At 39.7% G+C, this 15,115-nt stretch overlaps 1 protein-coding gene across 4 annotated transcripts; it reads right to left on the bottom strand.

Annotated features, from left to right (window-relative positions):
• Nucleotides 1–1,736: 1,736 nt before the first annotated feature.
• On the bottom strand, nucleotides 1,737–12,649 carry LOC117450089 (E3 ubiquitin-protein ligase TRIM47-like). Of its 4 annotated transcripts, none has more exons than XR_011643584.1 (4): nucleotides 12,519–12,642; nucleotides 3,958–4,066; nucleotides 2,715–2,806; nucleotides 1,737–2,628 (listed from the first exon to the last, which is right to left on the bottom strand). XR_011643584.1 is itself a non-coding variant. In XM_071203694.1 (2 exons), exon 2 carries the CDS (start codon nucleotides 7,155–7,157, stop codon nucleotides 6,228–6,230), a length of 930 nt encoding a protein of 309 aa, XP_071059795.1. In that variant the 5' UTR covers nucleotides 7,158–7,159; nucleotides 12,519–12,649; the 3' UTR covers nucleotides 6,124–6,227. The 4 variants fall into 4 exon arrangements, 2 of the variants coding, with proteins under 2 accessions (XP_071059795.1, XP_071059798.1); XR_004552541.2 differs by lacking the exon at nucleotides 12,519–12,642 and adding an exon at nucleotides 6,001–6,092; XM_071203694.1 differs by lacking the exons at nucleotides 1,737–2,628; nucleotides 2,715–2,806; nucleotides 3,958–4,066 and adding an exon at nucleotides 6,124–7,159 and having other exon boundaries at nucleotides 12,519–12,649.
• Nucleotides 12,650–15,115: the final 2,466 nt, after the last annotated feature.

Consider the following 15,115-nt stretch of genomic DNA (forward strand, 5'->3'; position numbering starts at 1 on the left):
AGCTCCAGTTTTCTTTTTTTTAATGTATTCACTTTAAGAGAAAAGGATTTCAGAAACAAGTTTGGTCGAGGTAACATTCATTTCATTAATTTCAAACCTTTATTTATACAGATAAATCCCATTGAGATCATTGATCTCTTTTTCAAGGGAGACCTGCTCAAGTAGTTCCACATGAAACATTAAAAGCATTAAACAGAACAACAAAAGGACAATCATCCCAGCATCATTTACATAATTATCCACATGAGCAGGTACCAACAGCTTCCGATTGAGTAGCATCCAACCGAGCTTTAAAACATTTAGTGGCCACCAGATTGTTCAGTTTCCATTTAATTTGCAGACTGTTCCAAGACAGAGGAGCTGCGCATCTAAAAGCTGTCTTCCCTAAGACAGTCCTAGCAGTTGGCACATTTAATAAAACCACAGCATTCGATCTCAGGCAGTAGCCACTTACAATTCTCTGTGAGATCAGGGAGCAGATATAAGATGGAAGTTTCCCTAGCATGGCTTTGTATATAAAAATGTACCAGTGACTGAGCCTCCGTACAGCTAGTGAAAGCAAACCAGCCCTTGCATACAGGGTACAGTGATGGGTTAATGCTTTACAGTTTGTCACACATCTCAGAGCGCTGTGATACTCAGCATCTAACTTGACCAGGCAATGGGCAGGTGCATTCATATAGACCAGATCCCCATAGTCCAGCACAGGTCAAAGGTCACAGTGACTAGCCTTTTCCTGGCCTCAAGCGAGAAACAGGACTTGTTCCTGGAGAAGAAACCCTCAGTTTTTTAAGCAGGTTATTGACATGAAGTTTAAAAGAGAGACAATCATCAAGCCAGATACCAAGGTATTTGTAACCGGTAACAACTTCAAGTTTTGTCCTTGCGTAGTTACAATATCTAAAACAGGCTCTGGTGTCTTTTTTGCTTTTGAAAAGAGCATTACCTTGGTTTATCCACATTTAAAAGAAGCTTTAGTTCAGCAAGCTGAGTCTGAATAATGTTAAAAACAGCCTGTAATTTAACACCAGCCTCCTGAATGGAGGGACCTGCCACAATACATCACAGTATCATCCGCATAAAATTTAAAGTAGCTTCATCCACATTATCACCTACACTGTAATATATATGGAGAATAAAAGTGGTCCTAAAACAGAACCTTGTGGTATCACCATAGAAATGTTTAAACCACTCAGAAGACAGTCCATCAAAATGAACACATTGGGACCTTTCAGAGAGGTAGTTCACAAACCACCACTGCAAGGCTGGATAGGCCTATACTGAGTAGCCTCTGCTTTAAAATGCGATGATCAACGGTGTCAAACGCTTTGGAAAGGTCAATAAATAGAGCTGCACAACTCTGCTTATTATCTAAAATAGTAGTAATGTCATTCACCACTTTCATTGTGGCAGTGATGGTGCTGTGCTGCTTTCTGAAGCCTGACTGATGTTTAGACAGGATGTCATTTGTACATAAAAACTCCTTTACCTGTTCACTCACTAGGCGTCAAGAACCTTAGCCAGAACTGACAATTTAGAGATTGGCCTATAGTTATTTAAAATAGTTGCCTCCCCTCCTTTCAGTAAAGGCAAGACATAAGCAGACTTCCATACTTTTTGGAATTGCATTTGTGCTGAGGGAGAGGTTACAAAGAGAAGAACATTAACAAAAGCTAACTCTTGTTAGACTATGTTCCCCCCCTTCGAAACGTGTGTGTGGTGTGTGTGTGGTACAATATTTAGGGGATCTATTGGCAGCTGCCTGATAATAACATCCATCATTATGGTTGACTAATTGTTGTCCTCTAGGTTGCACTGCTACAATAGCGCAGAATGGACAGAGGAAACATGATGGGCCTCAAGTTTTTTGCAGCCATACATTCTCCTAGAAACTTGGGGATAGGAGGGTGAGTGAACAAGTTATCCATTGTTAGACACACTAAATCTGCACCACTGCTCCTTCACATTGACAACATGAACATATGTCGCCATTTTGTAATTTCAGTTATTTTCAGTTGAGAATGTTTCAAAGTAATCTTAAAAAAATAAACTTACTTTTTGTTTCTACTGTTTATAAGTATGTTTAAATATTAAATGCTGTATTCATTAGGTGTTACTATAATTCTACAAATATTTGTATATTTTAAGTTTTCAGAGTAATTGTTTCCTACAGAACATTTTGTGCTGTCATTTTAATGAATGTGTTTGATTGGAAAATGTTAGAAAAAGTTGTAAAATAACAGTATTCTCTTTGTAGAACTTTAGGTTCTGTATTTATTTTAGTGTTTGATCAAACAAATCTAAAAACAGTTTTTCTCATCAGAACTTTATTTAAGGTATTTGAATGTAACATTTTAAGACAATGGATTTTGAATAGAGGAAACATCTGTAACATTACATTGTTTTCCTGTAAAATCTTTAAGGACAATTCCTGTTTATTAATTGCTTTTGCACTTTATTTCAGTTAAAGTATTTAACTTTAATTCTATGGTCTTTGTTTGCCAGTCATTTGACCGTTTTTTTTACGATTTTTTTTACACTGTACTCGCTTCCATCCATATACTATCTCCTCCTCCATTGTACTCCTCAGCGCATCCTCGGTAAGGGAAATGTCGCCTTCGCTGTTGTCTGCACACACACAATAAAGACATGTTTAAAAGCCTGAGATCAAATGCATTTATGAGCGAGTGAAATGGATGAATATGACCACTTACCTTGAAAAGTGTACAGAGCCGTGCACTGGCCATCAGGAGTTTCTACGTCATCAAACTCTAAGATATTCTGAGGCTGTTGAGCTGCTGCACCCCTGGAAATGTCCAAGAACAAAAATCAAGGAATTGTATTCGGTATATCTAAACATTTGATATTTTTCAATATCTTGAGAAATGATTTGATTTGCTTTCCTGCTTGGAGTTAGATGAAAAGACTGATACCGCTCTCCAATATCTGTTAGGTAAATATAAAGCTACATCCAGCAGCTGGGCTAGCTTAGCTTAGCATAAAGATAGGAAACATGGGGGAACAGCAGGTTCATTACCAGTGCTCCATGTTATTTATATGAAATGGTAAGAGTTATCAATTCAAAATGCAAATGAATGAAGTGAGGTGTATGTTTTCAAGTTTGAATGGCAAATATCAGTTTAGCCACTTTAGCAGCGTCTAAGGGAAGAACGTGTCCTGCACGCTGCATATTTGATTGTGTTTTAAGAACTATGACATCAGTTATTAGAACATGTTATTAGAACGTGTTAGATTGTAACATTTTCTTCAGATCCTCACTGAGGGCAAAATGCGGAGGAAAAGTGTTATTATTTTGGAAATGTGAACACTCATTAAGAAAGTTCTCTCCTGTGTAGCATAAATTATGAAAAAACAGAAGGACGCATTTTTTAAAGCTAGAAGACTTGCTGAAGGGAGACTTTGTACAGCTCTGTGATAGAAGTGAGGTGAGGTACTGATGATGGGCGACAAGGCCTGGTTTGCACTTATAATGAATACCAAATATGTTGGAGGTCAAGGCTTTACGTGGACCAGTTAAGTTCTCCCACACCAAACTGGGAAACACCATTTCTTTATGGACCTGGCTTTGTCATACAGGGGAAAAGGAAAGGGTGTTCCCAAATTAGGAGCACACTTTTGTCCAAAAAATACATCACTGTTTTCTGTATTTCCGCCTTTGCAGACCATTTACATTAAAAAAACCTATATCACACACTAAAGGAAAGAGACAACCCCCAAAAACCTAACAGCCCCCTTTAAAGTAAATCCAAAAGCTTTAAACTAACTAACTGAGGTGACCACTAAAGAAAGTATTTAAATGTTTGCTTAAAGACGAAAAACCCAAACAAAATAATGGCAAATTAAAACTAATGAATTGTGATACAACAACAATCTATGCTGCCCCAAACAATATCATCTGATCACAGCGAACAACATGCAGTGGATGATAGTGGTCACCATTGGTGCTGCGCCTTTTGCAGCTCTTTAGCGACGTCGTCAATCTTTGACTGCAGCTCCTTCTTCCTCTGCTTCAGGCGAAGGTCATAGAAACCTCTGCAGTAGGCGGCTGCGGACACACACACACACACACACACACACACACACACACACACACACACACACACAGTTATTATCCAAGCATCATGTAAACAGCAACCTTTATAAATGATCACCACCAGATGTCACTCCTTTCTGTTTCAATTTCTCTTCGTACCCGAGCAACATAAACACACATTGTTACAGACAAAGACATTGAGGAGAACGACCATTAGTAACCGTATAACATCCCCTGAGAACACCACTGAATAGAGAGGCGAAGTCCCTCCCCTTCCATGGGACCTCCATGGGACCTTATTTCGGAAAAAGTATGTATTGAAGTCAATGGAGAGAGAAAGATTAACTTTCTATCCCGTTTGAATTGTGCCACGAATTACACATGATGATTGAAAAATAAAAATGTGTCGTAAAACTGTGAAGTTACACTTTTTTTTGTGTGAAACCGCTCAATGAACTACAACTCTGGTCTCGCACACGTCACCAACACCAGGACGGCCGTCACGTTCGCACATTTCACCTCTTTCTTTCAGAATTAAGTGAAAAGTATTAAAGGTGAAAATCACTCCAAGTCTGGGCATGTTGAGAGCTGTACACACAAGGGGAGTGAGTCGGTTCCGTAAGAGCCAGCACGCGGGACCGGCTTTACAAGGTTTCGGTGAGTAACACGAGTGTAATGTGTAACGTTAATGACATTACTTACGTGACTCCGGGATTTGTAGTCTTTCTAGTTGCATATTTTTCATAGTCTTATATTTCAACAGTTTTACGACAAACTGACTTTTTTGACATGGAAATCATTTTTTGACAAACATCATATGTGTAATTCATGGAACAATTCAAACAGGATCGAAAGATAAGTTTTCTCTCCCCGTTGACTTCAATACATAATTTTTCCGAAATAAGGTCCCATGGGGCGGAAGTAGAAGGGCGGGACTTCCTCTCAATATTAAATGTGAGATTTTGTATTTTATTGACTAATGCAACAAGTAAAACTGTTTTCCTCTGATGCCATACCAATGTACAATTAAGTATGAGCAAGAATCCTAATTATTCCACAAAATCAAACTGATTTAAATTCCCAAAGATGTTGAGACAGGAGTGACACAGCACTATTAACTTTTGAACCGGTAAAAAATAGGGATGCCAGCTATTATTCGATTATTCGAATATTCGTTACAGTCTCCATAATCGAATATTATTTTTAAAAATCGATTTTATTTATATATTTTCTTTTTATTATTTATATATTTTTTTTAATTATTTATGTATTTTTTTTTTTTCTGGCTTAGTTTCAACCAAAATATATATATGCTAATAATAGTAATAGTATTAATAATTGTAATTCTTGGGGGGGGGGGTCGAATAATCGATTATTATTCGCCAGGGCTGCCGAATAATCGATTTTGATCATGGTCAGTTTCTGGCAATTCTAGTAAAAAAACGTGGTTGGGTTTAAGTTTAGTGGTAGACTCCTGCTGGACTGTGAGCTGAGATATTGTTAAAATGAGGCTCATAAACGAGGTTTGTTGTAAAAATCCTGGATTATTTTCTCCAAATATTATGACTAAAGAAATGGGCCTTTATTGTTTTACCTCCATAGAGACAAAGGTCAATAATTAGTGAGATAAAAGATTTAAAGCGAGATGCCCAGAATATAAATACAATCTCTTCTGGATGAAGACTAGGTTGTTTTTTGGATAATTCAATCTAGAAATCACACTTTTTCTGAAAGGAAATGTTGCTATTTTTTAAACAGTCCAGTGAACACTCCTTCCTGTTGACCAACTCTCTGGCCACTCCTATATTCCATTGAGGCTTCCCTTGAACATGAACCTCGGAGTAAAATCTGCCTGAAGAGAAACTCTGCCCTCCCAAAACAAAATTATAATGAGAAAATCTCTCTGGATTGTCTGGAAGATTATTCTTTACATCACCAAGACTCACTTGTTTCCTATCAGGAGACAGGATGAGTTCAGGGTGTGCTGTATCAGGATCAAGAGTCACATCCACTGCGTAGCTCTGGACCCTCTTCAGCTCAGCCTCACCGAGCAGCTTCTTCATCTCTTTATCAAGGGTCTCCTCCAGCTGGATCAAGACCCCCTCCACAGTTTTCTCATATGAAGGTACATGGACGTTGATCTTTGTCCAGTCCTTTGTGGGTGGAACATCTTTCAGCAACGGGAAGCTTCGGAGAACATGGAGGTGGTCTTCTGAGCGTGTGACCTGCCCACGTCAGTGTTTCTCTTCTTCAGATCTGATGTTTCCTGTTCCAGCTCTTTGATGAGGCCTTCGGCCTGTTTATGTGTTGCTCTCATCTTCTCTCCTATTGTTTTGTAGAGCTCATTCAGACCTCTCTCAAGAAACTTGATCAGAGAAGTGAAGACCTGAGCACCTTCTGATAGCTCCATGTGCGCATTTTCTGTACTTCGCTTTACTGAGTGTTTGATCGCCTCAATCTTTACTCGTCTCTTCTGGATCATGTCCTGAATTTTAGCCTCTGTCTTCACCAGCTCAACCTTCTTGTCTTCATATTCATCTTTCAGAGGAACAAACTCATGCATCTTGTGGTCTAAAGCAGAGCAGTGCAGACAGACAAATGTCTGGTCGGTCTTACAGAACAGCTCCAGAGGTTTGTCGTGCTTCGGACACATCCTGTCTTCCAGGTTCTCCACAGGGTCGATCAGCTGATGTCTTTTCAGACCGGACACATTGAGATGAGGCTCCAGGTGAGTCTCACAGTAGGAGGCCAGACACACCAGGCAGGACTTCAGGGCCTTCAGTTTGGTTCCAGTGCAAAAGTCACAGGAAACGTTTACTGGTGTGAACGATTGTTGCTGTGACCGTTTGCGGTTGGCTTTCTGTTGAGCCGACTTTCTGAACTCACCAACCATCTCAGAGAACAAAGTGTTGACCCTCAACAAAGGTCTTATTTGAAAACCCTCATTACACATGGGACATCTGTAATTCATTTTCCAGTGTTCAGTGATGCAGGTTTTGCAGAAGTTGTGTCCACATGGTGTGCTGACTGGATCCCTGAACACATCCAGACAGATGGAGCACTGAAACTGCTCTTCGGTTAGCAGACAGCTGACAGACGACATGTCTGAGAAAGTCAAAGTATTATTAAAGAAGACATATTATGCAAATGTTATCATAGCTTTATAATTGTATGCCTCTACTTTGACATGTTTACATGCTTTAATGTTCAAAAAGCTCTTTATTTTTCTCATACTGCCCTCTGTCTGAAACCAGAGCCCAGTCTGCTCTGATTGGTTATATAATATGGCCGGCTCTGATGTGATTGGTCAACCGCATAGAGATGTAATTGTGATGTCACTATGTTCAGGAAATAAACAAATAAGTCCAATGGAGGAGTTACAGGCAGGGGGGGGTATGTCAGGATCCCTTGGCGACGTAACTATCAAATGCAGTAGGGCGCCCTATAGCGTCGATTTATAGGGTGCCCTATAGCGTCGATTTATAGGGTGCCCTATAGCGTCGATTTATAGGGTGCCCTGAGCGTCGATTTTCACCTATCGGAGTCCCATTTGTTGGGGAAATATTTTCCAACGCCCATAACTTTGACCCAGTTTATCAGTTCATACCAGAGGTGGGAGTAAGTCCTACATGTGCAAGTCTCAAGTCTTGACCTAGAAGTATCAAGCAAGTCCCAAGTCACTCTGATGAGAGTCAAGCAAGTCAAGTCAAGTCATTGCTCAGGTCAAGCAAGTCAAATTAAATTCTGACGAATAAGCCCAGTTTCCGCATTTATATCATTTAAAAGACAGTGGTTATGAAAATGGATTCAACCCACACTATGATCTTCATTACATACAGTTAATCATTTGAAATCTAATTTAGACCGATGACAATCATATTAGATTCATTTTAACCCTAGAACTGCAGACAATATAGCGAGGACTCAAAGTCTGTTCAAAAAGGCAGAACTCCAGGTGAGAAAATCATATATGGCATTTGCCATTACACATTTAATTTCAATGTATGTTAACACTAGAATCGCCAACAGCGTCAGCACCTACATAGATATCATTTTCAAATCATTTAATTTGTTCGTCTTCATAATTTCCTTATACACTAAGTAGGACGATTTAAAACTCACTTAATTGGGTTAATCTAGAAATTGCTTCAGTTTATCATCATAACAGATCAAAAAGTTCAGATTCATTTTACAATAAATCAAGGAATGATGCACTTCTACAAACAAAAACAACATTCAAACAAACTACTAAAAGTAGATTAACTACATTATTCAACAGTTTACAGTAACTTCTGATAATAAGTTAACCCAGGGGAAATAAACGAGGCATCTCTTTTCCTCTCTCTCCCTCTCCTGACAGCCCGTCAGTATCAGGGTTAGTCAAAATGAATCCCTTGGAGGTTCTAGTGTTCATTTACCGTTTTGTCTTCTCTTTGCTTAATCGATTTGAAACCAAGTCTAACGTAGCTTAAACTTAACGTACCTTTCTCTGTGTTTTTTTTTTGTAGTGACGAATGAAGTTGGATGTTGTGGTGGTCGTATCACTGATCTTTATGCTGCAGACCCTGCATACCGCTGTTCTCTTCTTATTAGCGTCATCGACAACATAATCCTTGAATCCAAACTTCATTATTTTTGGAGTAAAGCTAGCCGCTGCCGTGTTAACTGACACTCCTGCCTACTAGTGGGTTGCCAGGTTTGCGTGCAGCGCTATAATCACATTTCCAAAAACTAAACGTAATATCTCGATACAAAAACAAACGCAAATATTTAATTTTAAAAAGTCCTTTCAAGTCATCCGTCTCAAGCTTAAGTCAAGTCTCAAGTCATGAATACCAAGTCAAAGTCAAGTCTTTTATCAATGTTAGTCAAGCAAGTCTCAAGTCCAAAAATATGTGACTCGAGTCAAGTCGTGTGACTCGAGTCCCCACCTCTGGTTCATACTGTCCTGACTGAGCACACGCATCTGTAGCCTTGGCTGCTGTTTGTGACTCTGCAGACCGTTTACATGCAGAACAAGCTACATAACACACAAGGGGACGGGTCATAACCAGAAAAGCATGACATGGGACCTTTACATTTTTTTTAAATAAATGATTATGGGAAGTGCCCTTTTTCTCACTTGAGCTCCTGCCCCCCAACATGTCTGTGCATGTCCCTGTGTGGCTTGATATTGAGTAAGAAAAAGGTTGATAATGCTGTGAGAATTGGTCTGCGGAGAGCATTTCTCCACGATCCCAACTCTTCAATTACTGTGGAAATTGATGTGAGATATTGTACCGAAGAAGTGTGTTACATTTGAAATGGCAGAAAGTCTTGTTGCAATTTCCAGATATTAAAAGAGGTCCCTTTGAGTTTCTCTGGTAATTATCAATAGTAGCAGTTAAGTGAATACTGTTCAAGCAATACCTGTGTTTGTGTTTTATAGTGATTTCTCTGTTTTATCCTTACATAAAGGTGAGGACTAAAATGGCGATAGACAAAGGGCTGTTAAGAGTAAACTGGGTTTTATTGCCCTGCGGGGGAGGTGGAGATATGCAGGACAGGGTGCTGGAAGAGTATATTCTGTTTAAGATCTCTAGCATGTCATGTTTCAGGGAAGTCTACATATCTTGAATAGTATATGTGTGGGTTTATACATTCCTGTGTGTTAATAGTTGAAGGAACAAAAGGTACATTTTTCCTCTCAAATATAGAGAGGTTTTTTTATAGATTCCTGAAACAATGTTCCCTTTTTCTTAAAAGTAGATTAGCGCAATAGTCTTTTTACCTGTTTATCAAAAGGGTGTTTTAAGCTATTTGTGAAGAAGGAAGATGCAGAATTAATGGAGATTTCTGTTTTGAGTGTAAAGATTATCCCAGAGTGTTTTTCTGGGTTAAACCATCGATAGGCTTTGCAAATTGGGAGGGACATTTCCCCTGATTTTAATGAGGTGCATCCTGCAGGCCTTCCCAACGCCTGTGGCTTTCATAGCTGCCCGCGCTGATTCCCTGTGAGATAGCGTTTTGGTATCTCCCAAATGAAACGCCACCCCTTCTTAGTATTAGGGAAATGTGTATCTGGTGGTTGGGTCTCTCTCCATGCGCTGACAAGACGAAAGGATGTCCGCAGCGTGAATAAGGGCGGGAGTACTCCACACGTTGCTTATATGATTCTTTGAATTGTATAGTAATGTATTATATTATATTGTATTGCATTATTACTTTGTTTAATTAAAACGGATTATTGTTTAACTGGTATCCTGGTGTCTTCTAATTCCCTCCCTGTTATGATTTCAAGCAGGACTCGCCAAAACAACACGCGGTGAGGAGTTGGGTTGTAAGAACCCCAAACCTACAACATTACCAACGTTCAGGGAGCTCTATGGAAGTCAATGGGACTCCCTGGTAGTTGAAAATCTACGCTATAAGACCCCCCACTGCGTTTGATAGTGACGTCAAGCGATCCTGACATAGCGTCACTATAGTACGAGTTGGGAGTGAGAATGTGTTGCCCACACAGTGTGGGAGAGAAACTCCCTCTGGAGGGAACCTTAGCAGACCATTTAAATTCACACAAACCGATATGACGCACTACAGGAAAGGAAAAACCCAAAAGCATATTAGGGCCTCATTTAAATATTTCGTTACACACATATTTCAAGTCAAATCTGTATAACGAATAAAGTATGATTACTGCATTAAAGGGGAAAGGAAACACCAATTACAGTTATAATATTCCGGTAGTTTATTCATTTTACAATGGATATTGATCGTAATATTTATTGTATATGATATTACTCGCCAAAAGAAAATTAATTATCCGCCGGCCGGGTGGGGAATTCCGGGACCAGGCCGCCGCCATTAGGGGAGTCCCAAATGGTGACGTCACTGGCTGTGTTTTCGCTCCACCGAAAGTCAACACAACGTAGCAGATATGGCAGCGATGGAGGAATTTTGCAATGAGATCGACGTTTTGAACGATGAATTTGACTATTCGTCGGGAGATGACATTGATGTGGAAGCATCTACAGTTACCAGGCATCCCATGGCCTATGCTTATGAACCGATTCGGTCGAATAGAGTGGCATACGATCCGGAATAAAAAAATTAAAAAAACACAATGCTAACAGTGAGCCTCTGAATTAGCCCCGAGCGAAAATGCTAACCTATTACTGCACCGATAGCTCCCTTATTACTTATCCTAGCCGCACATCCAACACATCGTTTATGATCGCAAGGAGACACAGAATCTAACGGTGCCCACCTCAACACTGGAAGATACAAACTCGCTTATCCACAAAAACGTACATCAAAACAAGTGGCGCTAGGTACTAACATACGCCAGGCTAACGGCTTACCTTCCTCATTGTCTGGTCTAAACTGGTCTTCAATGGCATTACAACGATAAAAACGATGATGTAGTTAATCCATAGGTTAATATCCAATGGGGCTGTGTCCCCTTTGAAATGTTCTGATAATCTATAAGCAATACAACTGCAATTCCGTTATCTGCTGTCCGCTCTGTGCTCCGTGCGCTCTGGGTCCTGCAATACCATCCATCAATAGCAATACTAGCCTTTTTAGGGCTGTTTTCGACAGATGAGCGTGTGTATGTCAGTTTAATTAGTTGAGCTATAGAACACCCCCAATTCTCTATTGTGCGTCATAATAATAGCTACCATTTAGTTTGGACGCGATTGCGTTAATTAATAAGGTCACACTGTGTCAGTAAATACATGTGTGAGCTAGTAATCTGGTAGTGCTGCAATATTTACCTCTCTCTCGGCAGCTGAAGCAACTCGTTTGGTGGCTCGAACTTCACGTTTGTTGACACTGTCATTGTCTTGCGCGGCCGACGTGCTGGGACGGCCGGTGTTCCCGACTGCATACGTTGAGAAATCGAATATTGTGGGAACAGATCCTGGCTTCAAATCCAATGTTTTGTATTGAACCAGGCATCCAGACTGGACTTTGAGCAGCTTCTCATCCTTTAGTGGCAGCCTATGGAAATGTACTTCTTCCTTCTTTGTATAAAATCCATTTGTGCAGCCTGGGGCAATACAATAAACTCCTGACGACGACCGTTTTCTTGTAATGTAAACTACTGGTGCATTGCACGCCATGTTGTTTGTTATTGAGCTTTGGCCCAGGAAGCCGTACCCAATCAGTGACGTCACTGGGAAAGTCCCGGAGCAATGGAAGCGCCCATGGTCATTAGGCACGTATTTCAAAAAGTAAATTCGCGTATCTCGATCGTTTACATTGGAAATAGACTAGATAAATACATTTCCTAATGGTAATATTGTCGCATGGAAAGCAGTTTGAAAAGTGTTTCCATTTCCCTTTAAAAATAACTTTGTAGGTATTTTTAACTCAACTGAAAAGTTACTTCAACTGATGTAACTTCCTGTTTGTTTATAGCTGTACGTTTTGTGTTAATCCTGGTTGTTTAATCTCAGTAAATATTATGAGCTGTACTCACCAGTATTTGAGTAAAGTGCTGAGAAAGAACTGACAAACAGTTTAATCTTCCTTCAGACAGAAAATCCAGAGACGTGTCTCCACTGCAGCTCTGACAAACGATAAGTTTCATTTATGGAAAGTGACGTTACAGCTCTCCTCCCTCCAGTGTTGCTCCTCCTCTTAGAGCAGCTCTGTGTTTCTCCTTCAGGGTTAGTCAGGACTAAAGCTACAGACATCTGGGCACAAGTTTAACATTTAGAAATACTTTTAACATATTTTCTTAAAGCCACTAGGACGGTTGTCTCAAAAATATCTTAGATTCAGAAAAGACCCACAGTGCTCTTCAGCTCAGTGCAAAGTCGAGCTCACTGTTTAGCCGTTTCGTGTCATTCTTTTGTTGGCCTTTTTCTGTAGTTGTTGCTCAATCATACTAGGAAGTAGTCTTGTGTGCAGTCTGTAAACGCCTTTAACAAACTCTTCTCTCTACACTCTAAAAAGTTTTAAGTTGCAAACATTAATTTATAAGTTGTGTTGACGTAATAATGCTGGTAAATACTAGAATTGCTAACAAAGCACTTACATACTAATAAAGGACTGGCTTATCTAAAGCCTGATGTACTTTATGATTCTGTTTTCTTCAAGTTTGTATCTTGTTGGTCGAATGCACTTATTGTAAATCGCTTTGGATTAAAGCGTCAGGTAAATGTAATGTTTTTATTAGAGCCGGGACTCGATTTAAAAAATTAATCTAATTAATTAGAGGCTTTGTAATTAATTAATCGAAATTAATCGCATTTTTAATCAAACATACATATTTCACCTGAGAACAGTGAGAAGCAATTTTCACATGGATGTGACTCCACGTGGTCTACAGTCGAGTGCAGTCCAGTGAGCCAGGGAGCTGGTTATTTTCTCAGACGTGGACTTACTTATCCTGGCCCTGAAACCAGTCGTCTGGTTGAGTGTGGGTTGGGTCAGGGTGTGGTTCCTTGCACTCGGAGTCGGGCTAACGTCCACGCTAGCTGCTACATGCTAGCTGCTACATGCTTTGCATTTAGGTGATACTTTAGGCTTGATGAGCTGCGGTGATATGCAAATTATTTTTTGCATAGTTTGCACACATCCGTGCTCTTATCGACGCTTCCATCCGTCCGTTTTTTAAAACAAAATGTCCCATCCACGGGGCCGACCAAAGCGGTCTCATCAGCTTGTTCGTTCATGTTTGACTATTGTTCACCGTGGTTTGTTGTTGTTTGAAGTCCCATGCTGAAGTCATGAACGTTAGTTGGTGCTCCAGTATAATCGGTACGCCTGAAACTCATCCAGTGAGAAACGTTCCGCTGTGCAAAAATAAGTGCGATTAAAATGCGTTAATTTTTGTGTAATTAATTAATCTTAATTAACGCGTTAAAGTCCCGGCCCTAGTAATTACATCAACTTAATATTGTGTGTAATTTAAACTCGAATTTCTGCGTTAATTGACTTAAAACTAAATTCAAGTTGTAGTAAGTAATGCAATTGGCTTGATAACTTAATTGTTCTACACCTTGAGTTAAGGATTTCAAGTCCACTCCCACTTAACATGCCGGGACAAGTTCCGGCAGTTAAGACAGAAATAGAAATACCATACAAAGAACATTTTTAAGGTGAGTGTCATCTTTTGTCATTCAAATAGATAGCCTTGTAGTTGCACTGTAGGCAAATTGCTGTTTGACCAAAATTAGCAGCCTTTGAACTGTGAATAGTTCTGTGAGAGGATACAAAGTGCTAGAGGCTACTGTGAGAGTAAAAATACTTTAGTTACTATTGTGATATCACTTTTTATTAAAAATGAATCTCGGTGAAGCAGATCAAGGACATGCTTCTTATAGGATCGTTATTTAGAGTTGTCATTGAAATGCAAGTCGTTGGCAGTCACCCATTCAGAATATATTAATTTAGGTTATTTCTCTTTTTCAAAAATAGCACAATACAATTGAAGTACGCAGAGAACTATAGCCATCCGCTGCCTTGTCGTGTACCTTGGAGAAAAGGAAGAGGAGCTTTTCAAGGAGTTTAGCGACGTAATTAAACATCTTGAAATAAAATAAAATCCACGGGCCCAGTGACACAGGACAAAAGCACTGCTCTGTCAGTTACATTTTGAAGCATATTGCACTTTTGACCACACCCCAATCAATAGTATCTTGGCAACGTTCAGCATGGATAGGTGTTGACAGCAATGGCATGGGAAAAGGATTGTGTAACATTTGAAAAGTGGCTTCTGCTCTTCTCTTAACCAGTTCACATATTGTATGGAACCTGCAAAACAGATGAGAAGGAACACTAAAACTTGCACGGTTGTGATTGACAAAATCTGTCCACATGCATTTAAACACTAGGCAAAGTACTCAAAAGCACCTCTGTGTGTCTTCAGGACCACATTGCCATGACGACACACACATGCAGACTCAATAGGTGAAAACAATACCAGCGTTGCTTTAGCAGCTGGTAATAATGGCTCTGAATTAGCTAAGAGTTTAAAAAGTATGCAATTACCTAATTCATTATCTCTGATGCGCTAACCTATTATTTAATGTGCTTCAAAAGGACATGAATATCGCCTTCATCAGCGAC

The sequence above is a fragment of the Pseudochaenichthys georgianus genome, chromosome 1, assembly GCF_902827115.2.
Source record: "Pseudochaenichthys georgianus chromosome 1, fPseGeo1.2, whole genome shotgun sequence".
NCBI lineage: Eukaryota > Metazoa > Chordata > Actinopteri > Perciformes > Channichthyidae > Pseudochaenichthys > Pseudochaenichthys georgianus.